The sequence below is a fragment of the Eubalaena glacialis genome, chromosome 10 (genome assembly GCF_028564815.1).
Source record: "Eubalaena glacialis isolate mEubGla1 chromosome 10, mEubGla1.1.hap2.+ XY, whole genome shotgun sequence".
NCBI classification, from domain to species: domain Eukaryota; kingdom Metazoa; phylum Chordata; class Mammalia; order Artiodactyla; family Balaenidae; genus Eubalaena; species Eubalaena glacialis.
In genome coordinates, this window is record NC_083725.1 from 56,387,191 (window position 1) to 56,408,111 (window position 20,921).

The window sequence follows — 20,921 nt, forward strand, 5'->3', positions numbered from 1 at the left end:
ATAGGAGCATATAGCTCCTATAAATCAGTGCAAAAAATTAAAAAATAAAGAATGGGTAGAGGGCATGAAATCAAAACGACTAATAAACCAATGAAAAGACGTTCCACATCACTAGCCATCAGGGAAATACAAAGTAAGGCAAAAATGAGGCATTACCTTTTAGATTATTTGATTGACAAGGTAAAAATCACTGACATGAACTAAGATTGGGAGTCAACAAGCACTCTCGGAGGGAAAGCAGATTGGTAGTGCCTTTTATGGAGGACTATCTGGCAGTATTTATCAAAATTAAATACGTCCAGTATATCTGACCCAGAGAATCCATTTGTAGGTAACTATCCAGCCTACGGAAACAATGGAACATGCACACAAAGATATTTTTAAAAGAATGTTCACAGTTGTACAGTTTGTAATAGTGAAAAACTGCAAACAGTATAAACGTTAATAGGGCTTCAAGTATTACTTATAGATTTATAATTTTTTGCAGCACCTAAAAACAATGAAGTAGATTCATATATAGTGACATATAGACAGAACCCTAAGATACATTATTAAATAGAGAAGTACTGCAGAAAATACATAATATGTGATCCTATTGTAAAAAATGAATATAGACATAGGTACATAGATATATATAGAAAAAATTCTGGAAGGATATATGCCAAAATGTCAAGATAGTTTTGAATGAAAAAAGAAGCAGGAAGAGGGAGTTGGATAAAGGGGGAAAGAACTTTCACTTTTTACTATATACACTTTGATGTTATTTGAATTTTTTGAAAGAACTTAGCAGTGTATTACTTGTACAATTAACAAATTATTTTAAAAAAGAGGAGACTTGCTAACTTTTAGATCAGAAAAATCCTCATCAATTCACCTATTGAACAAAAGACTCATCATTTTTACCCTACATATATAATGCACAGTTAAAATTGGGGTAAAAAAGTAAACTACATCTTAAAATGCTGAAAGAAGTTGATGCTGAGAAGAAAGTTAAGAGGGAGAAAAGGAGACCTAATAATCTTTAAGCATCTAAAGTGATTATATGAATAGCTGTTTTCTATTTCAACTGAGAAAAGGCCTTTAGGGTGAGCCCATTCCCTTTTATTAGAGATTTGGGATATTCGGGGAAAATGTCCTGACTCTTCATGCTGTGAACTACTAGAATTGGTTACCAAGAGAGATAGAGGGATTAAATTCTCTGGATTTTTTTTTTTTAGTTACAGGTTTTAAGGAAAATTTTATCATTTATTTCTTGATGTGACTCACAGTTTTGCTACTCAGAGTGTGACCCCAGGTCCAGCAGCCCTGGCATCTCCGGGGAACCGAGAAATGCAGAAGCTAACACCCCGCCCAGACCTACTGAATCATAATCTGCATTTTTAATAAGATTTCCCAAATGATCTGTATGCACACTAAAGTTTGAGAACTCCTTTAGAGCCCTTACATCAGACATTTACATTTGTAACAGTCCATATGTCTTGAACATTAACAAGTGCATACTCGGAATCGGTAAAAAGAAATATTTCATTTGATAACAAAGCCTTTCTTTTTCATCCTTATAGATACTATTTCTGCTTTTCCAAATAACAAAAAAAGTAATACAATTTTTTAAGGGCTATATTCTTTCAAGGTGAAAGCCACATCAGTCCACATCACCTTCATTCACACAGTTCTTCTAATCATTAAAATGTAATAAAAGACTGAGAGATGTAAGCTAAAATCCAAAAGAAATAGATAATAACTTCAATAAAGTGATCAAAAACTTTAATGATCTTTAAATTCTCAGGACTCAAGTAATTTCAATTCGGTTGGCCTGCTGTAATAAATCTCCCTACATGTTTCATACCAGTAGAAGTTGCTGGTGATTTTACAGGATGAGGTGAGGAGAGTCTCATCTTTCATAAGAATCCCTGAAAATATCCTATAATGACACCCTGCAAGGAAGGTTTGTCCAAAATATCAGGATTGGGAATTATCCAATTCCAAAAGCATTTTTTAACACTCAAGCAAGAAATAGGAGTCAGGATAGCAACTGTGCTAATATTAGAGCTTGATGTTTTTGTGATAGAAGAAATCAACGTGATGAGCTCAACTGCTCTCCATCATCTAATTTTGAATATCATTATTCTTCTGAACATGCCCAACGAGCTCAAAACCATAAGAATTACATACTCTATTTCAGTGAACAAATCTCTTCAGAAGCATTCCAGGGCAGCTTGGATTCAGAGGTCCTGGGCTGCCGCAAGCAACTTATTCTCTAAGGCCTGAGAACCCAAAGCTATGTTCTTCTTTTATTTTAGGATGACAGGAACATGACAAACAGCCAGCACTCAGTCACCATCAAGGCCCCACCAGTACAAAGAGGCTTTGTGATTGACAAGAGAATATAAAAAAGGGAGGAGACCCACTTTTTCCTTCCTCTAGGGAAGACTCCAGCTGAAATTTTAGAACTTAAAAGCGTCTCCCATTTAGACTAGTTCACTTTGCAGGTAAACACCTTCCTGGTTCAGTGACTCAGTCACCCATTAGAAACAGAATCTGTGCTGAAAATTGATAATGGTGGAAAAAGATTGTTTTACTGTGAATTTCAGCTCAGGGCAGCTGTGACATACTTCCTCTTCTAGCAAGCTGTCACTGAACCAGTACAGCATGAAAAGTAGGCTTCATACATGGATATTTTATTTGAAGTTTTAAGGATACAGATTGGAATAAATCCAAATATTTCCAATTTTTGCTATCTGTGATTTTTTTGAAAAAAATCTAGATCATGAAAAAGGAAAAATATGATGTATTATATGAATATTAATATTTCCTTCTATGTCCTTCGATTCATTTCAATAAATTTCCATGACAAGGACAGTGATTCTGAAACACCTCCCCCAAAATAAACAGAAAATACAGCAAAATTCTTCTTCAAAATATAATCAATATCATTATATAATCAAATACAATCTACAAAATACATACTCAAAATATAATAATCAGGTTGTGAACTGATAATTTATATTTCCAAAGACTGTTAATTTAATTTCCATTCAAACTCAATTGGAATGTATTAGCAGTGGACTTCATAGATATTTAAAGCACATTCTGATGATCACAGTCTTTAAATGGCAATTGATGACTTTTCAGTTTGATCAGCAGTAATGCATTAGACTGATACTTGAGAATATATTCACTAAAAGCCTAAACATTTCAGATAAATAAATTTATCTCCATTTTTCAATCTTGTTTTTCTCCAGCTAATAAGGACATTTGATATTATACCATGTCTGCAGATATTTCTGAAATTAGTCTTCGTTGGCAGTCCTATAAAACTTTTTTTTTTTAATTTTATTTATTTATTTATTTATTTATCCATCCATGGCTGTGTTGGATCTTCGTTTCTGTGCGAGGGCTTTCCCCAGTTGCGGCAAGCGGGGGCCACTCTTCATCGCAGTGCGCGGGCCTCTCACTATCGTGGCCTCTCTTGTTGCGGAGCACAGGCTCCAGACGTGCAGGCTCAGTAATTGTGGCTCACGGGCCCATTTGCTCCGCGGCATGTGGGATCTTCCCAGACCAGGGCTCAAACCCGTGTCCCCTGCATTGGCAGGCAGACTCTCAGCCACTGCGCCACCAGGGAAGCCCAAAACTTTTTTTAAACTGTACTTTTCAAATATTATTACCAAGTAAAAAACACCCTAACTCATAAGTATCAAAGACAAATTTCCGTCTTACTAGAACAATGTTGTAATAACAATCTCATATAAACTTGTGGCATGTATTGTAAGCTTCCTCATTACTTCCCTTCTAATTCTAAAGTGTAGTGTCTCAGAACTAAGAGTATGAATATTTTAAACGGCAGTTCTGACAATTCTGGAAAGAAAGCTGGCAAGCTTTGTGGTGCACTTGTCTGTCATTCTCCATGGGAACACTCCTCCTTCAAATACACTTGAGAAGAAGTTAAGTTTCCTGGGGTTCTCTCTCAAGAAATGCCTACGTGTCCACAAAAACACAGTAGCATCCCTGAGATGTGGCAACCAGAGGAATGTTAAATGGTGATAACACAGAAACACCATGCTGCTGTGCAATAGAGATCTATTTCCAGGTCAGATTTTTATAACAGCTTAATTGATATAATTCACATACAACTCACTATTTAAAGTGTATCATTCAATGACTTTTAATATATTCACAGGCCTGTGTAGCCATCGTCATAATTACTTTTTTGAACATTTTCATCACCGTTTAAAAAAAAAATACCAATTAGTAGACATTCCCCGTTCCCCAAAAGTCTCCTAGCCACAGGCAACACAAATCTACTTTCTATCTCTATGGATTTGCCTATTCTGGATATTTCATATAAATGGAATCAAACAATATGTGACCTTTACAGCTCAGAGTTAAATAATAAAAACAACTAATTTTATTGAGAGTTTACAATGTGGCAGTCATTTAATACTCACAGTAATCCCATGAGGTGAGTACTGTTATTATCCCCACTTTAAGATGAGAAAACTGAGGCACAGAGAGGCTGAGCACCTGACCCAATATCACAAAGAAGTTAGATGGAGAGGGTTTGAACCGACACAGTCTGGCTCAAGAGTGCATGCTTTTCACCAACTCTGCTACCCTAGAGTGCCCCTTGATTAGCTCCAGGAAAACTCCAACAGTAGAAAATAATGGAAACAAAGAGTCAGGCGTGAAGAAAACAGTGAATTATAGCATTCCTCATAACTGGTAAAACAAGGAATTAAACTTAACTGCTTCCAATCTGAGCAATTTTATTAGCAAAAGTTCAGTCTAAGAGCTTTCTACGATCAGTAATAAATGTCATTGTTATTCATGAAAATAAAACTGCAACAAGTTTTTGAAAGGCAGCTGACCACTTCTGACGTGATTGTGTCCCATTAAGTTCTTACTTTAGTAGTTGCATTTTAAGTTCATACCATTTCTCCATACAATATTTCCCTTTGCCTTCTACTAAAATCAATAAACATTTATATATGTTAAAAATTTCGGAGCCATTTCTTTATCTAGGCCCAAGTACCTCCAAGGCTAGCAGGCAAAAAGTGAAAACAGACTTGCCACAACTTTCATCCATAGATGGAGAACATTCACCCAACGGGCAGAATAATGTTCTCCCCTCAAAAAGAAACTCACATTACAGTCATGTGACCTGGTAATAAGCCTTGCATTCTCGGAGGAAGTGATTCACAACATTTATGAACCTATGTTTTCTCACCTTTTCTATTTGCTTTGAAGAAAGCAACAGTCCTAACATTCTCTTTACTTTCTCTTTTCATAGGACAGATTTTGCATTTTTTAGTAAGCTGACTGGTTTTGGGTGCCAACTACATTAGTACCTTGTTCCACCTGCATATATTTTCTGAGGAATACTGCTTTCACAAGTCCATGTCGACTCTTTAAAAACTCACCTTTTAAGAATGACAATGAATTTAGGAAGCCAAAGGCATTAGATTTTTCTACTTCCTACCTTTTCCATATATCAGTCCTCTTTCACTTAAACTGTGTGCCCAAGGCTTTCAAACAATGCTTCAATTTCCTCCTAATCATTTATCATGATCTCTTCCAGATAAGTAGGTTTAACAATCTAGCCATGCATGTAGACATTTTGGACTGCATCTTAGACCATTTCTCTTTTCTTTCCCATTCCCCAACTTGTCAACCTCTCTTGCTTGTGCAACCTTCTTTTAACCACTTAGTCTCTCTTGTCTAAATAAGTAAATAAACAAAGAAAAGAAGGAATACAAAAGGAAAACCCTTAATCCTATAACAACTTGCCCTATCTTTCTCCTCTCAAACTTTTTGAGTTTATTATACTCATTCTACTTCCACATCTCACACATTTTTACATTTTCTTTTATTTATTTAAAAAAATTTCCCCAAGTTTATTAAGAAATAATTTTCAAATATAATTGTATTTTAAAGTGTACAACATGTCACATTTATTTCTCAATCTACTATCCCAACTCAACTACATAAGTTTCTCTAGCAGGTTACCACTGACCACCAGGTTGCTAGAGCAAAGAAACAGTTCTTAACCCTTACCTTACTGCGTATGTCTACAGCATTCACACTAAATATAATTTCATTCCTCAAATTCTCTATTTTAATTAACTTTCTTTCCTAGTTTAAAAACAACAATCACTACTCGCAACTCTATTTTTTTGCTAAGATAACAATCACCGTGCTAGGTGCTCACATGTATTAGTTCAGTAGTTTTTCACATGGCTGGTTGTTACCCATTAGTGGGTCGAAACAGCTTTTTAATACTTTTTTTTTTTTTTTTTAATTTGGCTGCGTTGGGTCTTCGTTGCTGTGCGCGGGCTTTTCTCTAGTTGTGGTGAGCGGGGGGCTACTCTTCGTTGCGGTGCACGGGCTTCTCATTGCGGTGGCTTCTCTTGTTGTGGAGCACGGGCTCTAGGCGGGCGGACTTCAGCAATTGTGGCACATGGGCTCAGTAGTTGTGGCTCACGGGCTCTAGAGTACGGGCTCAGTAGTTGTGGCTCACGGGCTTAAGTTGCTCCGCGGCATGTGGGATCTTCCTGGACCAGGGCTCGAACTCGTATCCCCTGCACTGGCAGGCAGACTCTTAACCACTGCACCACCAGGGAAGCCCGAAACAGCTTTTCAAATAAATGAAATAAATTAGAATAGAAAATATCCAAATGTATTACACGTAGCAAGGTTACATACTATTCTGGGAAATTTATGGGTCTGCATGAATAGTCACAATATAAAAGGTAGTTCTGGGACTTCCCTGGAGGAACAGTGGTTAAGACTCCACGCTTCCAATGCAGGTGGTGTGGGTTCAATCCCTGGTCAGGGAACTAAGATCCCGTACGCCGCACGGCGTGGTCACAAAAAAAAAAAAGGTAGTTCTTATTTTGGGTGACATCCAAAAAAGTTGGAAAGATGTTGCTTCTTATGTAATTCTCACAATCCTACCTATGAGGTCCATATAGCAATTTACACTTTTTAATAATGAAGAAGCTGAGGTATACAGAAGTTGTATAATTTGTCCAACATCAAACTGCTAGTGTGACAATCAAGAATAGCCTCTATTTATCTCCTGAACTTCAAATATACAAATGATATCTGTATTTCTCTATGTGAATGTCCTAAAAGCAACTCAATCTCAGTATTTGCTAAACCTGTATGTAATTTCCACACATTTTCTAATTTGCTCACCTTCTAGTGTTTTGCTCTTCCTCATCCAAGCAGCAATCCTCTTGTCTTAGATAAATCAACTCTTCATCATGTCATTACCATAACCCTCAGTCATGTCCTCACCATTTCTCTCCTGAACAACTGCAGCAGTGTCCTCCCATTACCTGTTATTATGCCCCCTCTAAACGCCTAATTCATTCTCTGCATTGCTGGAAGTAATCTCCTTCAACTAAAAATCTAATTATTTAGGGCACACTCTCCCAAACCTGAAGAAAACTTTTAAACTCCAAATGCCATATATAATTTTCTAGACTGGACTTTTGTGTAGTTTTAGGCAATACTTTAAAAAATAGAACCTAACTGATATTTAAAGGATTTTTAAAAAATGAGTAAAATGGTTGAAAGACCCATATCAAAACTTCCTTACTTTTTGTTACTTCAAAGATACTAATAAGTTCATGTAAACAGATTCAAGGACAATCATAAATGTCTTTCACTCAAGAACTATAGGTTGTCCAGCCAATAAATAGTGTTGTTTTCATAAATTAAAAAACAACACTACATCCATATGCTGAGACTAATGAAATAGTTTATTATTTTTGCCTTCACAGAATAGCACAAATTCATGGAATAGCAGTCATCAATACTGTTTCTAAAAATGTATTAAAAATATATATATGTATAAAACACAACTACAATAAACTTTAATTTGCACTGGTTTCTAACTAAAAATCCAATGCTTTCCAATGTTTATGGCAGATTAAGGTAGGTCTATTGTGAATCAGTCATATATAGTCTGTAGATTATCTACTATGACAAGTCTGAGCCTTTCAATCTACATGTTTAAACAAACTGTTTGCTGCCTTTGCACAGGCAGGTGGAAAGAATTTCTAGCTAGGTACTCACTAAGACGGGATCAAAGTTGTCGTAATACACTTTATGATACTATTTTAAATTAAAGAAAAATGAAGCTCAATTATTTCATTTTTCTAAAATATTAGTGTTCTTCATACACAGATCACTAATGCTGAAAATAAAACCAATAAAATAATGTTTAAAAGGGTTTCATGTTTCATTGTTTTTTTTGTGAGCAGGAGTAAGTGTAACAGTTTTGTTGTAGTGTCTGTGTTATTGTTGATTCTTTCCTTTGCTTCTCAATTAAAACAAAAAAGAGCTGGTGGTTCAAAAGAAACTCATTTCTTTTCTCCACATGACTGTTGGGAAGATCCTAAGCAGTCCTGAATCAATAATTATGATGAATCCTTTTACTTAAAAAAAAAAAAAAAAAACTTAGGTTGCTTTACCCATAAATACACACTTGGAAGTAAAGAAATGTTTTAAAGAGATGCATTAGACAAAATATTCTATCAACTTTTCAACTATGACTCCTGCTTGGCCTGAACTGATAGTGGCAGACATGCCCTAAGGCGAAGCTGTGACAATAACATACAAAATAATAAAATGCTTAAACAAAGGAGGCAGAACCATTATGAAGAGTGCCCACTGGGGTTGAACAGAGAGCCTTTTTCTTTCAAAACACTCTTCAAAATATTGTACCCCAATTTATATCAATAGACAGCTGGATGGCTGGATGGCCAGATGGCCAGCTGGCTAAGAACTGGAACAAAAAACCGGAAAAAACTTTCTCTTCACATATTACCTTTCCTCCACCCAAGCCTCTGAAGTGTTCCCAGGATTCCATTTGAATATAAGCCATATTTTTGGCATACAGATTAAAAATCAAGATCACCATGTATGAGATAATGTATGTGAAAAGAACTATACCTATAAAATAACTATTAAGAGCTATTAAGAGCTATGCAAAAGTAAGACATTTTCATTATACATTTTAATAACCATAGTTTCAATACTCTGAACATTGTGTTGCTTTTTAAGTAAATTCATACTATAACCATCACATCCTATGTCACTTTTAGAAAATACTTATAGAACTACTTCCTCAAGTTCTTTCTTTAAAAAAAATAAAATTGGCACATTTTCCTCTCTATTGAAAGGGGGTTCTCATTTCCCTTTTCCCCATTTATGGGTTAGGATAAAAACACAAGTTGACATTTCTAACATAAAATGTTTCTCTTATCCTCTTCTTAAAAAAGGTTATTATAAATGGAGTCATAGGGACAATATCATTTGATATTTACTGATCTAATTTTATGCAATTAGAATTAAAATAATTGTTAATAAATGGAATAAATGTGTCCTCAAATATCTACAATATACTTAAAGTTGAATTTTAAAAATAAAATATTCTAATGGAATTAGACTTGCTAACTGCTATTGTTCATTCTAAACACTTGCTAGAGTTCAGACAAACATATAACATTGTTTTCTTTGGTTGCAGTACTTTATAAATGGTTTTATTTTATCATTTACCAAACCTCTTTTGTTGAGTTATTCAAACTAACTTCTGCCAAGAACACTAGGAATTTGGTGATAGTGCTTCTTTTTGGAGAAAAACAACCCCTTTCCTCAGAAAATTGAAAATGTTTATCTTGGCACTAAAACCTTGTATTGAGCCTTCTGGAAAGTATTTTAAATTGTTGTTTTTAACCTAGACTCTGTGACTGAAACAGGAAAAGGTTCCGTAGCTCTGCACCAAAATACATATTTATAGGGTTGATTTTCTTTCTACACCAAAAATACTAGTTTGATGGCAGCAGTTTTCAAAGTATAATATCCTAGGACCATGCCTAACATTGGGCATTATCACTATATTCAAGACAATTTGTTTTTTAAACCTCAAAAACTTCTGATGTCTAAGAAATGCTAAATGTTGATCAAATATGCTATCTTTAAGTGCTATATTGGGAAGGACTGTTTCACTTAACAACCTGGTCTGTTAGGAATTTTCACACACACAAAACATTTTATTTGATACTGTACTTTCCTCCTGTGCATGCCAACAAAAGATATGTTTCTAAGTTTTTATCTTTTTTTTTACATTTCTCCTACTAGGTATGCTTTATCTTCAGATTATACAGCATAAAGATAAATCCTTGAACTTTTTGCAATACTGTCCTAATAATGTGTCTGAATACAATTAAGAAATCTTTGGAAATTGATGAAATGCAAGAGTCATTGTTCTTAACTCCCCTACCACACCCCTAAATTGCTAGAATATACGAAAGAGACTACAGGAGTTGTAAGGTGTACATGAAAGTATATTAAAAATGGTAGGTCATACAATTTCACAAAGACCCCCAGATAGCTGCAACAGTTTTTCAGTCGCTAATAACTGACATAGAATACTATGCACTCCATCATGAATACGTCCTTCCCACCTTAAAAACTTCATCCATTTTTTTCCTTCTAACAGCTTGTCTGTCCTTTACAAGAAAAATTACAGCACCATCATCATTTTATATTTGCATATAACATTTTTTATAGTTAAAGGAAGTTCAAATTATATCATTGTGCTTATCAAGTATTTATTAGAATGTTCTGACAGGAAATTAGTTGTTTAAACATTCTGCTATGGTTGAACTGCCTTATTTAGGTTAAACAAAAAAAGATAAAGATATCTACTAAATATATCTTACTAAAATCCATAACTGTCATGTCAATCAAGTGCAAATTTTAATTTTAAAAGCCTAGAACTTCCTGCTGTGATTGAATTCTGTCTATATCCAGAAAAATCAAGAAAGAGTCTATTCAAATGAGTGTAATAAGAGTGAAACAAATAGGAATTACTGGTATTACAGAAAATGACGATAATGAAGGAGTGGGCTCTTCCTAATCAAAAATCCAACTCCCATACTGTTGTGTTTGTATGACAATGACAGGCACCATTTTTAGTGGCATTAAAATTCTGAGCCATCCTAACACTCCCCCACATTCCTCAGAGTCTCAGTATCAATGAAAAATGCAACTCTGACATAATGGACTAACTTAATATTTTACAGACAGTGATTAGCATGCTAGGTTACGTTCGTAAAAGACTTAGATTAAGCCCTACCATCACTTTTTTCTCATTTAAATTGAAAATGTTGATTGTTTGATAAGGTGAGTGAAGAATATCTAAAATCAGGTCCACAAAAAACAGCAATTCACCTTTCAAGATCTGAGGACTATTAATTTACATATTCAGCTTTCCAAGATGAACTTATAAGCGTAATGTGAAAAATCACATCTTCCTTCCCTCTCTTTCTCTATTCACTAAGGAGCAGTGACTTTTCTCTAACCACTCTAGAAAACAAAACAAAGCAAACAAAAATTCAGGTCACTTGTGGGGCATAATAATTTAGAAGACACTTTAGTTACATGGTTGATTTAAAAATTACAAAGGAAGAGTATTTTTTTCTATTAAAATAAATAGGTATAACAGAACATACCTGAAAAAGAACATGTACATGGCAGCTGTGATGCAGAATAAAAGGACCTATAACAAGGAGAAAATACGTTACTTACAAAAGAACACTGACATCACCATTTGTGTGTCTTAGAAAGCAAAATACCCACTATTAAATCTTGTACCTGAAACAATTAAAAGATGTACGAAACTAGTCATACACATATCACATTCTCTACCTTTCAAATAAGTCATATCAAGGCAGTAATAAGTCTGTATATTTATGCACACATATAAATAAATAAAATTATAAACGTTATGCAATATGTTGTGTGTACATATATATATATAATACTATATATATATACATATATAACACTATATATATGTATATATATATGTATATAGGCTGGGTAGAGGGTAACAGCATTCAAAAAGGAATAGCCAATTTAAAAAATTATATCTAAGAATTCCTCAAGAAGCAAGTAAGCTAAGAACAGAGACAATGGCTTTTAAATAGTGAAGTCAGCAGAAAAATCATAAAACTTATTAACTATTATATCAAGATGACCAGACTTTTAAAATATAAAACACAGTCCAGTTGTCAACCAATTGTAATCAATAAGAAAAGCTCCTAAAAATATGATCATCCTGTATGGGATATAGACTCCCTATAAAAAAATTAATTCCTCTAAAAGCAAGCATCAGAACACACAATAAATCTGGATTAAAGAAGCTCCCCTAGAACACGTCATACGAAACACAAAGTATATTACTAAGATGTATATGGAAAGAATCCAAACCCAAGTCCTGACCAAAAGCTTAGTTATGCCAACAAAGTGGATCTCCATAAAATTGTTTTAAATCAGTAAAACGGAAGTTGTAAACTGTGTTCTTATGTTAACAATAAGAGTGTAAATTAAACACAAGGATTGTCAGTGGCCTCACATCATAGACAAATGACAAATGAACTATCTTCAACTATTAAAGACGGACCACAAGGAACCACGAAAACAAAAATGGTACCAAATAGTGTTTAGCTATTTCCAACACAATTGCTAGTTGACTTAAGGAAAGTATAATAGTTTTGCTATTACAAATTGAGCTTGATAGGTTTGCCACCTTGGCTTAAGATAAGCATTATAAATACAATCTGAATGGCTTAGAAATATATAAACCTACCAACCCAAAAGAGGATGGGCATCACACCGCAACTACTAAGCCTGTGCTCTAGAGCCCATGAGCCACAACTACTGAGCCCACGTGCCACAACTACTGAAGCCCGCGTGCCTAGAGCCCATGCTCCCAACAAGAGACGCCACCGCAATGAGAAGCCCACGCACCACAATGAAGAGTAGCCCCTGCTCGCCACAACTAGAGAAAGCCCGCGTGCAGCAACAAAGACCCAAGGCAACCATAAATAAATAAATAAATAAATAAATAAATTTATTTTTAAAAATCTAATAAACATGCACACACTCTCCTCCTCTCCTCTCTCCTTCTTTTCCTCTCCCACTCTCTCGTGCCTTCAAAAATACCGTATCTATGATGCATAAGGTTCATGTCACTATTTTTGAAAATGTAACTTAAAGCATAAGGAATAATTTTCAGTTATTGATTAATCAATTATAAAGTCCAAGTGAGTTTGTTTACTGGCTATAATTTGCCAGCCAGTGCTCCAGATCACAAAACTCAATTTTTATTTCCCTCTCCTTGAAACCCCTTTGGGCAATGCCAACCTTCCCAATTTTTCAATGTTTCATTCTTTCCCTGCACTAGTCATTATTCCCCTCGCAGACTCCACTCACAAACCTCTCTAGAAGTGTCCCACAAATCTTTCCCACACTACTTTCTCCAAAGAAAACTTCCAAAGTCTCTTTCCCTCAAAAAATGTTGCTATGCTCTATCCTCATATGCTAAACCTATCTTTGCTCATATTAAACTAATGATTATCTTTACAAATAATACAGTTGAAACCGGGAAAAAGCATAATGTTTAAAAACTCAAGCTCTAGAATAAGGCAAATACAGGTTTGAATCTAATTTTATGTGACTTTTGATGCTTTATATAATTTCCCTAAGCCTTAGATCCCTTATCTCTAAAATGAGTATATCACCTCACTTTGAATTGTTGGGAAGATTAAATGAGACGATGCTGCAAAGTGTCAGGCATTCAGCAGATTGTTTTTATTTTGTTTTGTTATTCATGGAAGTAATCTAGATATAAAAACCTCATCCAGGGCTTCCCTGGTGGCGCAGTGGTTGAGAATCTGCCTGCCAATGCAGGGGACACGGGTTCGAGCCCTGGTCTGGGAAGATCCCACATGCCGCGGAGCAACTGGGCCCGTGAGCCACAACTACTGAGCCTGCGCGTCTGGAGCCCGTGCTCCGCAACAAGAGAGGCCGCGATAGTGAAGAGGCCCGCGCACCGCAATGAAGAGTGGCCCCCGCTTGCCGCAACTTGAGAAAGCCCTCACACAGAAACGAAGACCCAACACAGCCAAAAATAAATATAAAAATAAATAAATAAATAAAAAGAAATACGATCACTCATAATCCCCAAAAAAAAAAAAAAAAAAAAAAAAACCTCATCCAGAGACAGAAGCTTGGAAAAAAGTTTGTTTTTAAACAGGTAGACCTTTTGAAATCTCTCAAATTACCAATATTTGGAGAATATAGAGCGGAGATTTAAGATATGAAAATCTGTGCAAGGGGCGCGCCTGTAAGCAAGGACCTGCAGGATTCGCCCGGGGCTCCCGGGCAGCTCGAGCGCGTACGGACGGCGGCCGGCGGCCGGCCTCTCCTCTTTCGTGAGGAGAGCACGGTACTGTACAGCGAATTCAAATGTGTCATGGTTCCAGCATTTGTTTGAGGATCTATGTTACATCTCATATCAATTTTTGTTCATGGAGTGAGAAAGTCCTCAGACTCAGGGTTCATTTTGCATGGCTACCTCCAGAACACGTGAGCACCACTGGATGCCAGAAAGTGGATTTTCTCTCAGGCTTTCCCCAGAAACAAAGCTGTTGCCGTGTGGATGAAAGGCTCTTGGTGCTCCAGCCAGGCATCAGGGCTGTGCCTCTGAGGTGGGAGAGCCAACTTCAGGACACTGGTCCACAAGAGACCTCCCAGCTCCACATAATACCAAACGGCGAAAATCTCTCAGAGATCTCCATCTCAACATCAAGACCCAGCTTCACTCAACGACCAGCAAGCTACAGTGCTGGACACCCTATGCCAAACAACTAGCAAGACAGGAACACAGCCCCATCCATTAACAGAGAGGCTGCCTAAAATCATAATAAGGCCACAGACACCCAAAACACACCACCAGACGTGGACGAACCCACCAGAAAGACAACATCCAGCCTCATCCACCAGAACACAGCCATAAAAGGGGAAATCGACAGTAACACAATCATAGTAGGGGACTTTAACACCCCACTTTCACCAATGGACAGATCATCCAAAATGAAAATAAATAAGGAAACACAAGCTTTAAATGATACATTAAACAAGATGGACTTAATTGATATTTATAGGACATTCCACCCAAAAACAACAGAATACACATTTTTCTCAAGTGCTCATGGAACATTCTCCAGGATAGATCATATCTTGGGTCACAAATCAAGCCTTGGTAAATTTAAGAAAATTGAAATCGTATCAAGTATCTTTTCCGACCACGACGCTATGAGACTAGATATCAATTACAGGAAAAGATCTGTAAAACATACAAACACATGGAGGCTACACAATACACTACTTAATAACGAAGTGATCACTGAAGAAATCAAAGGGGAAATCAAAAAATACCTAGAAACAAATGACAATGGAGACACGACGACCCAAAACCTATGGGATGCAGCAAAAGCAGTTCTAAGAGGGAAGTTTATAGCAATACAAGCCTACATCAAGAAACAGGAAACATCTCGAATAAACAACCTAACCTTGCACCTAAAGCAATTAGAGAAAGAAGAGCAAAAAAACCCCAAAGCTAGCAGAAGGAAAGAAATCATAAAGATCAGATCAGAAATAAATGAAAAAGAAATGAAGGAAACAATAGCAAAAATCAATGAAACTAAAAGCTGGTTCTTCGAGAAGATAAACAAAATTGATAAACCATTAGCCAGACTCATCAAGAGAAAAAGGGAGAAGACTCAAATCAATAGAATTAGAAATGAAAAAGGAGAAGTAACCACTGACACTGCAGAAATACAAACGATCATGAGAGATTACTACAAGCAACTCTATGCCAATAAAATGGACAACCTGGAAGAAATGGACAGATTCTTAGAAATGCACAACCTGCCAAGACTGAACCAGGAAGAAATAGAAAATATGAACAGACCAATCACAAGCACTGAAATTGAAACTGTGATTAAAAATCTTCCAACACACAAAAGCCCAGGACCAGATGGCTTCACAGGCGAATTCTATCAAACATGTAGAGAAGGCTAACACCTATCCTTCTCAAACTCTTCCAAAATATTGCAGAGGGAGGAACACTCCCCAACTCATTCTACGAGGCCACCATCACGCTGATACCAAAACCAGACAAAGATGTCACAAAGAAAGAAAACTACAGGCCAATATCACTGATGAACATAGATGCAAAAATCCTCAACAAAATACTAGCAAACAGAATCCAACAGCACATTAAAAGGATTATACACCATGATCAAGTGGGGTTTATTCCAGGAATGCAAGGATTCTTCAATATACGCAAATCAATCAACGTGATACATCATATTAACAAATTGAAGGAGAAAAACCATATGATCATCTCAATAGATGCAGAGAAAGCTTTTGACAAAATTCAACACCCATTTATGATAAAAGCCGTGCAGAAAGTAGGCATAGAGGGAACTTTCCTCAACATAATAAAGGCCATATATGACAAACCCACAGCCAACATTGTCCTCAGTGGTGAAAAACTGAAACCATTTCCACTAAGATCAGGAACAAGACAAGGTTGCCCACTCTCACCACTATTATTCAACATAGTTTTGGAAGTGTTAGCCACAGCAATCAGAGAAGAAAAAGAAATAAAAGGAATCCAAATCGGAAAAGAAGAAGTAAAGCTGTCACTGTTTGCAGATGACATGATACTATACATAGAGAATCCTAAAGATGCTACCAGAAAACTACTAGAGCTAATCAATGAATTTGGTAAAGTAGCAGGATACAAAATTAATGCACAGAAATCTCTTGCATTCCTATATACTAATGATGAAAAATCTGAAAGTGAAATTAAGAAAACACTCCCGTTTACCACTGCAACAAAAAGAATAAAATACCTAGGAATAAACCTACCTAAGGAGACAAAAGACCTGTATGCAGAAAATTATAGGACACTGATGAAAGAAATTAAAGATGATACAAATAGATGGAGAGATATACCATGTTCTTGGATTGGAAGAATCAACATTGTGAAAATGACTCTACTACCCAAAGCAATCTACAGATTCAATGCAATCCCTATCAAACTACCACTGGCATTTTTCACAGAACTAGAACAAAAAATTTCACAATTTGTATGGAAACACAAAAGACCCCGAATAGCCAAAGCAATCTTGAGAACGAAAAATGGAGCTGGAGGAATCAGGCTCCCTGACTTCAGACTATATTACAAAGCTACAGTAATCAAGACAGTTTGGTACTGGCACAAAAACAGAAATATAGATCAATGGAATAGGATAGAAAGCCCAGAGATAAACCCGCGCACATATGGTCACCTCATCTTCGATAAAGGAGGCAGGCATATACAGTGGAGAAAAGACAGCCTCTTCAATAAGTGGTGCTGGGAAAATTGGACAGGTACATGTAAAAGTATGAAATTAGAACACTCCCTGACACCATACACAAAAATAAACTCAAAATGGGTTAAAGACCTAAGTGTAAGGCCAGACACTATCAAACTCTTAGAGGAAAACATAGGCAGAACACTCTATGACATAAATCACAGCAAGATCCTTTTTGACCCAGCCCCTAGAGAAATGGAAATAAAAAAACAAATAAACAAATGGGACCTAATGAAACTTAAAAGCTTTTGCACAGCAAAGGAAACCATAAACAAGACCAAAAGACAACCCTCAGAATGGGAGAAAATATTTGCAAATGAAGCAACTGACAAAGGATTAATCTCCAAGATTTACAAGCAGCTCATGCAGCTCAATAACAAAAAAACAAACAACCCAATCCAAAAATGGGCAGAAGACCTAAACAGACATTTCTCCAAAGAAGATATACAGATTGCCAACAGACACATGAAAGAATGCTCAACATCATTAATCATTAGAGAAATGCAAATCAAAACTACAATGAGGTATCATCTCACACCGGTCAGAATGGCCATCATCAAAAAATCTGGAAACAATAAATGCTGCAGAGGGTGTGGAGAAAAGGGAACACTCTTGCACTGTTGGTGGGAATGTAAATTGATACAGCCACTATGGAGAACAGTATGGAGGTTCCTTAAAAAACTAAAAATAGAACTGCCATACGACCCAGCAATCCCACTACTGGGCATATACCCTGAGAAAACCATAATTCAAAAAGAGTCATGTACCAAAATGTTCATTGCAGCTCTATTTACAATAGCCAGGACATGGAAGCAACCTAAGTGTCCATCATCGGATGAATGGATAAAGAAGATGTGGCACATATATACAATGGAATATTACTCAGCCATAAAAAGAAATGAAATGGAGGTATTTGTAATGAGGTGGATGGAGTTAGAGTCTGTCATACAGAGTGAAGTAAGTCAGAAAGAGAAAAACAAATACAGTATGCTAACACATATATATGAAATCTAAGGGAAAAAAAAAAAAAGGTCATGAAGAACCTAGTGGCAAGACGGGAATAAAGACACAGACCTACTAGAGAATGGACTTGAGGCTATGGGGAGGGGGAGGGGTGAGATGTGACAGGGTGAGAGAGTGTCATGGACATATATACACTACCAAATGTAAAATAGATAGCTAGTGGGAAGCAGCCGCATAGCACAGGGAGATCAGCTCGGTGATTTGTGACCACCTAGAGGGGTGGGATAGGGAGGGTGGGAGGGAGGGAGATGCAAGAGGGAAGAGATATGGGAACATATGTATATGTATAACTGATTCACTTTGTTATAAAGCAGAAACTAACACACCATTGGAAAGCAATTATACTTCAATAAAGATGTTTAAAAAAAAAAAAATCTGTGCAAGCAGGGGGAAACATGTAAGGGATATTAAAGTACAATTGATCAACTCATTCAAGAAATGAGTGCCAGGCACTATTCTAAAACTTACAACAGTATACAAAATGGACAAAGTCCTTGCCCTCCTGGAACTTACCTTCTAGTGAGGTAAGAGAAGATATTGAAATAGTATGTCAGACAGTGATGAGTTTTGGAGCAAAACAAAGCAGGATAAGGAAATAAAATGCAGGAGAGTAGGGGTGGTTGTTTTATACAAAGTGATCAAGGAAGCACAGACTTGTTAGTAGAGACACTGAGGAGATGAGGGATAAACGAGGGGACCATATCAACAGAACCAATGAAAAATTTTTGAATTTTATTCAGAAAGATGGTCAGTATTATGTCAAAGATGCTAAAGAAAGGGTTTCATTTTTAGTAACATACAGTTTTCAAAGCTTTTTAAATTAATTGTGCTAATTTCTTAAACATTGTAACTTCAACAGAGTGCTTTTCCAAATAAATGTAAATCTGCAATTAAATAATGAAGAAGATTTTCTCTGTGTTTCAAATTATAGAATTTTAGAGCTAAAACGACCTTCAGATAATATATTTTTTCATATTAGGAAACTTCGATCCTTAGAAGGTAAGTGATATATCCATGTTCTACCCTGCTAGTTGTATCTTGCATTTCCTCTATTAAACAAATATCGGTCAAATGTTTACTCTGTACCTGCTCCATAAAGAAGCTATTTAAATACAATTCTAACCCTTAAGGAACTTACAGAATACTGCTCCACAGTCTAATTCTGTAGCTACTCTTTATACGTGTGGCTACTTAAAAATTTTTATAGCTTTATTGATGTATAATTGACATATTTAATGTATACAATTTTGTTAGTTTTGACATAGGTATATATCTGTAAAATCATCAACATAATCAAGATAATGAACATATCCATCACACCCCAAAAGTTCTTAATAGCATTCCCATATTATTATTTTAATACTTGTAGAATCTGTAGTGATGTCACCTCTCTCATTCCCAATACTGGCCGTTTGTATCCTATTTTCTTGATTAGTCTGAGTATAGATTTATTAATTGTATTGATTTTATCAAAGAATGAGCTTTTGTTTAATTGATTTTCTCTATTTTTCTGTTTTCTACCTCGTTGATTTCAATTTAATCTTTACTAATTCCTTTTTTCTGTTTGCTTTGGTTTTGTTTTCCTAGTTTCTTAAAGGCAGGAATTTAGGCCATTGGTTTAAGATTTTTTTCTTTTTCGATATAGATGTACAATGTTATAAATTTCCCCCTAGATCTGCGTGTATGTGTGTCCTAATTTTAATAAGTTGGGAATTCATTTTTGTTCAAAATACTTTCTAATTTTTGATTTTGCTCCCTTCTATGATCCATGACTTAATTAGAAGTGTGTTATTTGGCTTGCAAATACTTGGGGATTTTCAGCTATCTTTTTGTTGTTACTGACTTATTTATTCTATTATGGTCAGAAAATACTTTATATATATGACTTGATTATTTCCAGATTTATCAAAACTTACTTTATGTCCCAGAATATGTTCCATATGTTTGGTAAATAGCCCATGTACATTTTTTTTTTAAATGTGAATTCAACTGTTGCTGGGCAGAGGGTCAAGCTGCTTGACAGTGTTGTTCCAATCTTCTAAATCTTTATTGATTTGTCTACTTGTTCAATCAATTATTGAGAGAAGCTATCAAAATATCCTGCTGTATTTATGGAGGTATCTCCACAATCTCTCCTCACAGTTCTATCAGTTTTTCCTTGGCGTATTTTGAAGCTCTGCTACTAGGGACATAAACATTTAGAATTATATCTTCCTTATCATGCTGAAATTACCTTCTTTATCTCTGATGATAGTCTTTAATCTGAAATCTATTTTATCTGACAGTAACTTCTGATTACTGTTAGTTTTCCATTCTTTTACTTTTAACTGATTTGGTATTTATATTTGAAGTTCACTGCCTGTAGGCATCATATTGTTGTTTCTTGCTTTTTTATCGTATCTGAAAATCTCCACCTCTTCATTTGGCATATTTAGATTGTTTACATTTAATGGGATTATTGGTAAGTTCAGAATTAAATCTATCATCTTGCTATTTATTTTTCTATAGTTTCTTGTTTTTTTTTCTTCCCTTCTGCCTTTTTTGAATCAACTCAGTTTTTTTAAGGATTCCATCTTCTCTCCATTGTTGGCTTCTTTGTTTAAGGGTTTATAGTAA

The 20,921-nt window shown here is 35.7% G+C and overlaps 1 protein-coding gene across 4 annotated transcripts in view; it reads right to left on the minus strand.

The window, feature by feature from the left end:
* The window catches only part of TMEM135 (transmembrane protein 135), a 252,500-nt gene that overhangs the window by 59,403 nt on the left and 172,176 nt on the right, over positions 1-20,921 (minus strand). For all 4 annotated transcript variants that reach the window (XM_061202749.1, XM_061202751.1, XM_061202748.1 and 1 more), the window contains exon 6: positions 11,523-11,569. In XM_061202749.1, coding sequence (XP_061058732.1) covers positions 11,523-11,569 — 47 coding nt within the window. The remainder of the gene's footprint in view (positions 1-11,522; positions 11,570-20,921) is intronic.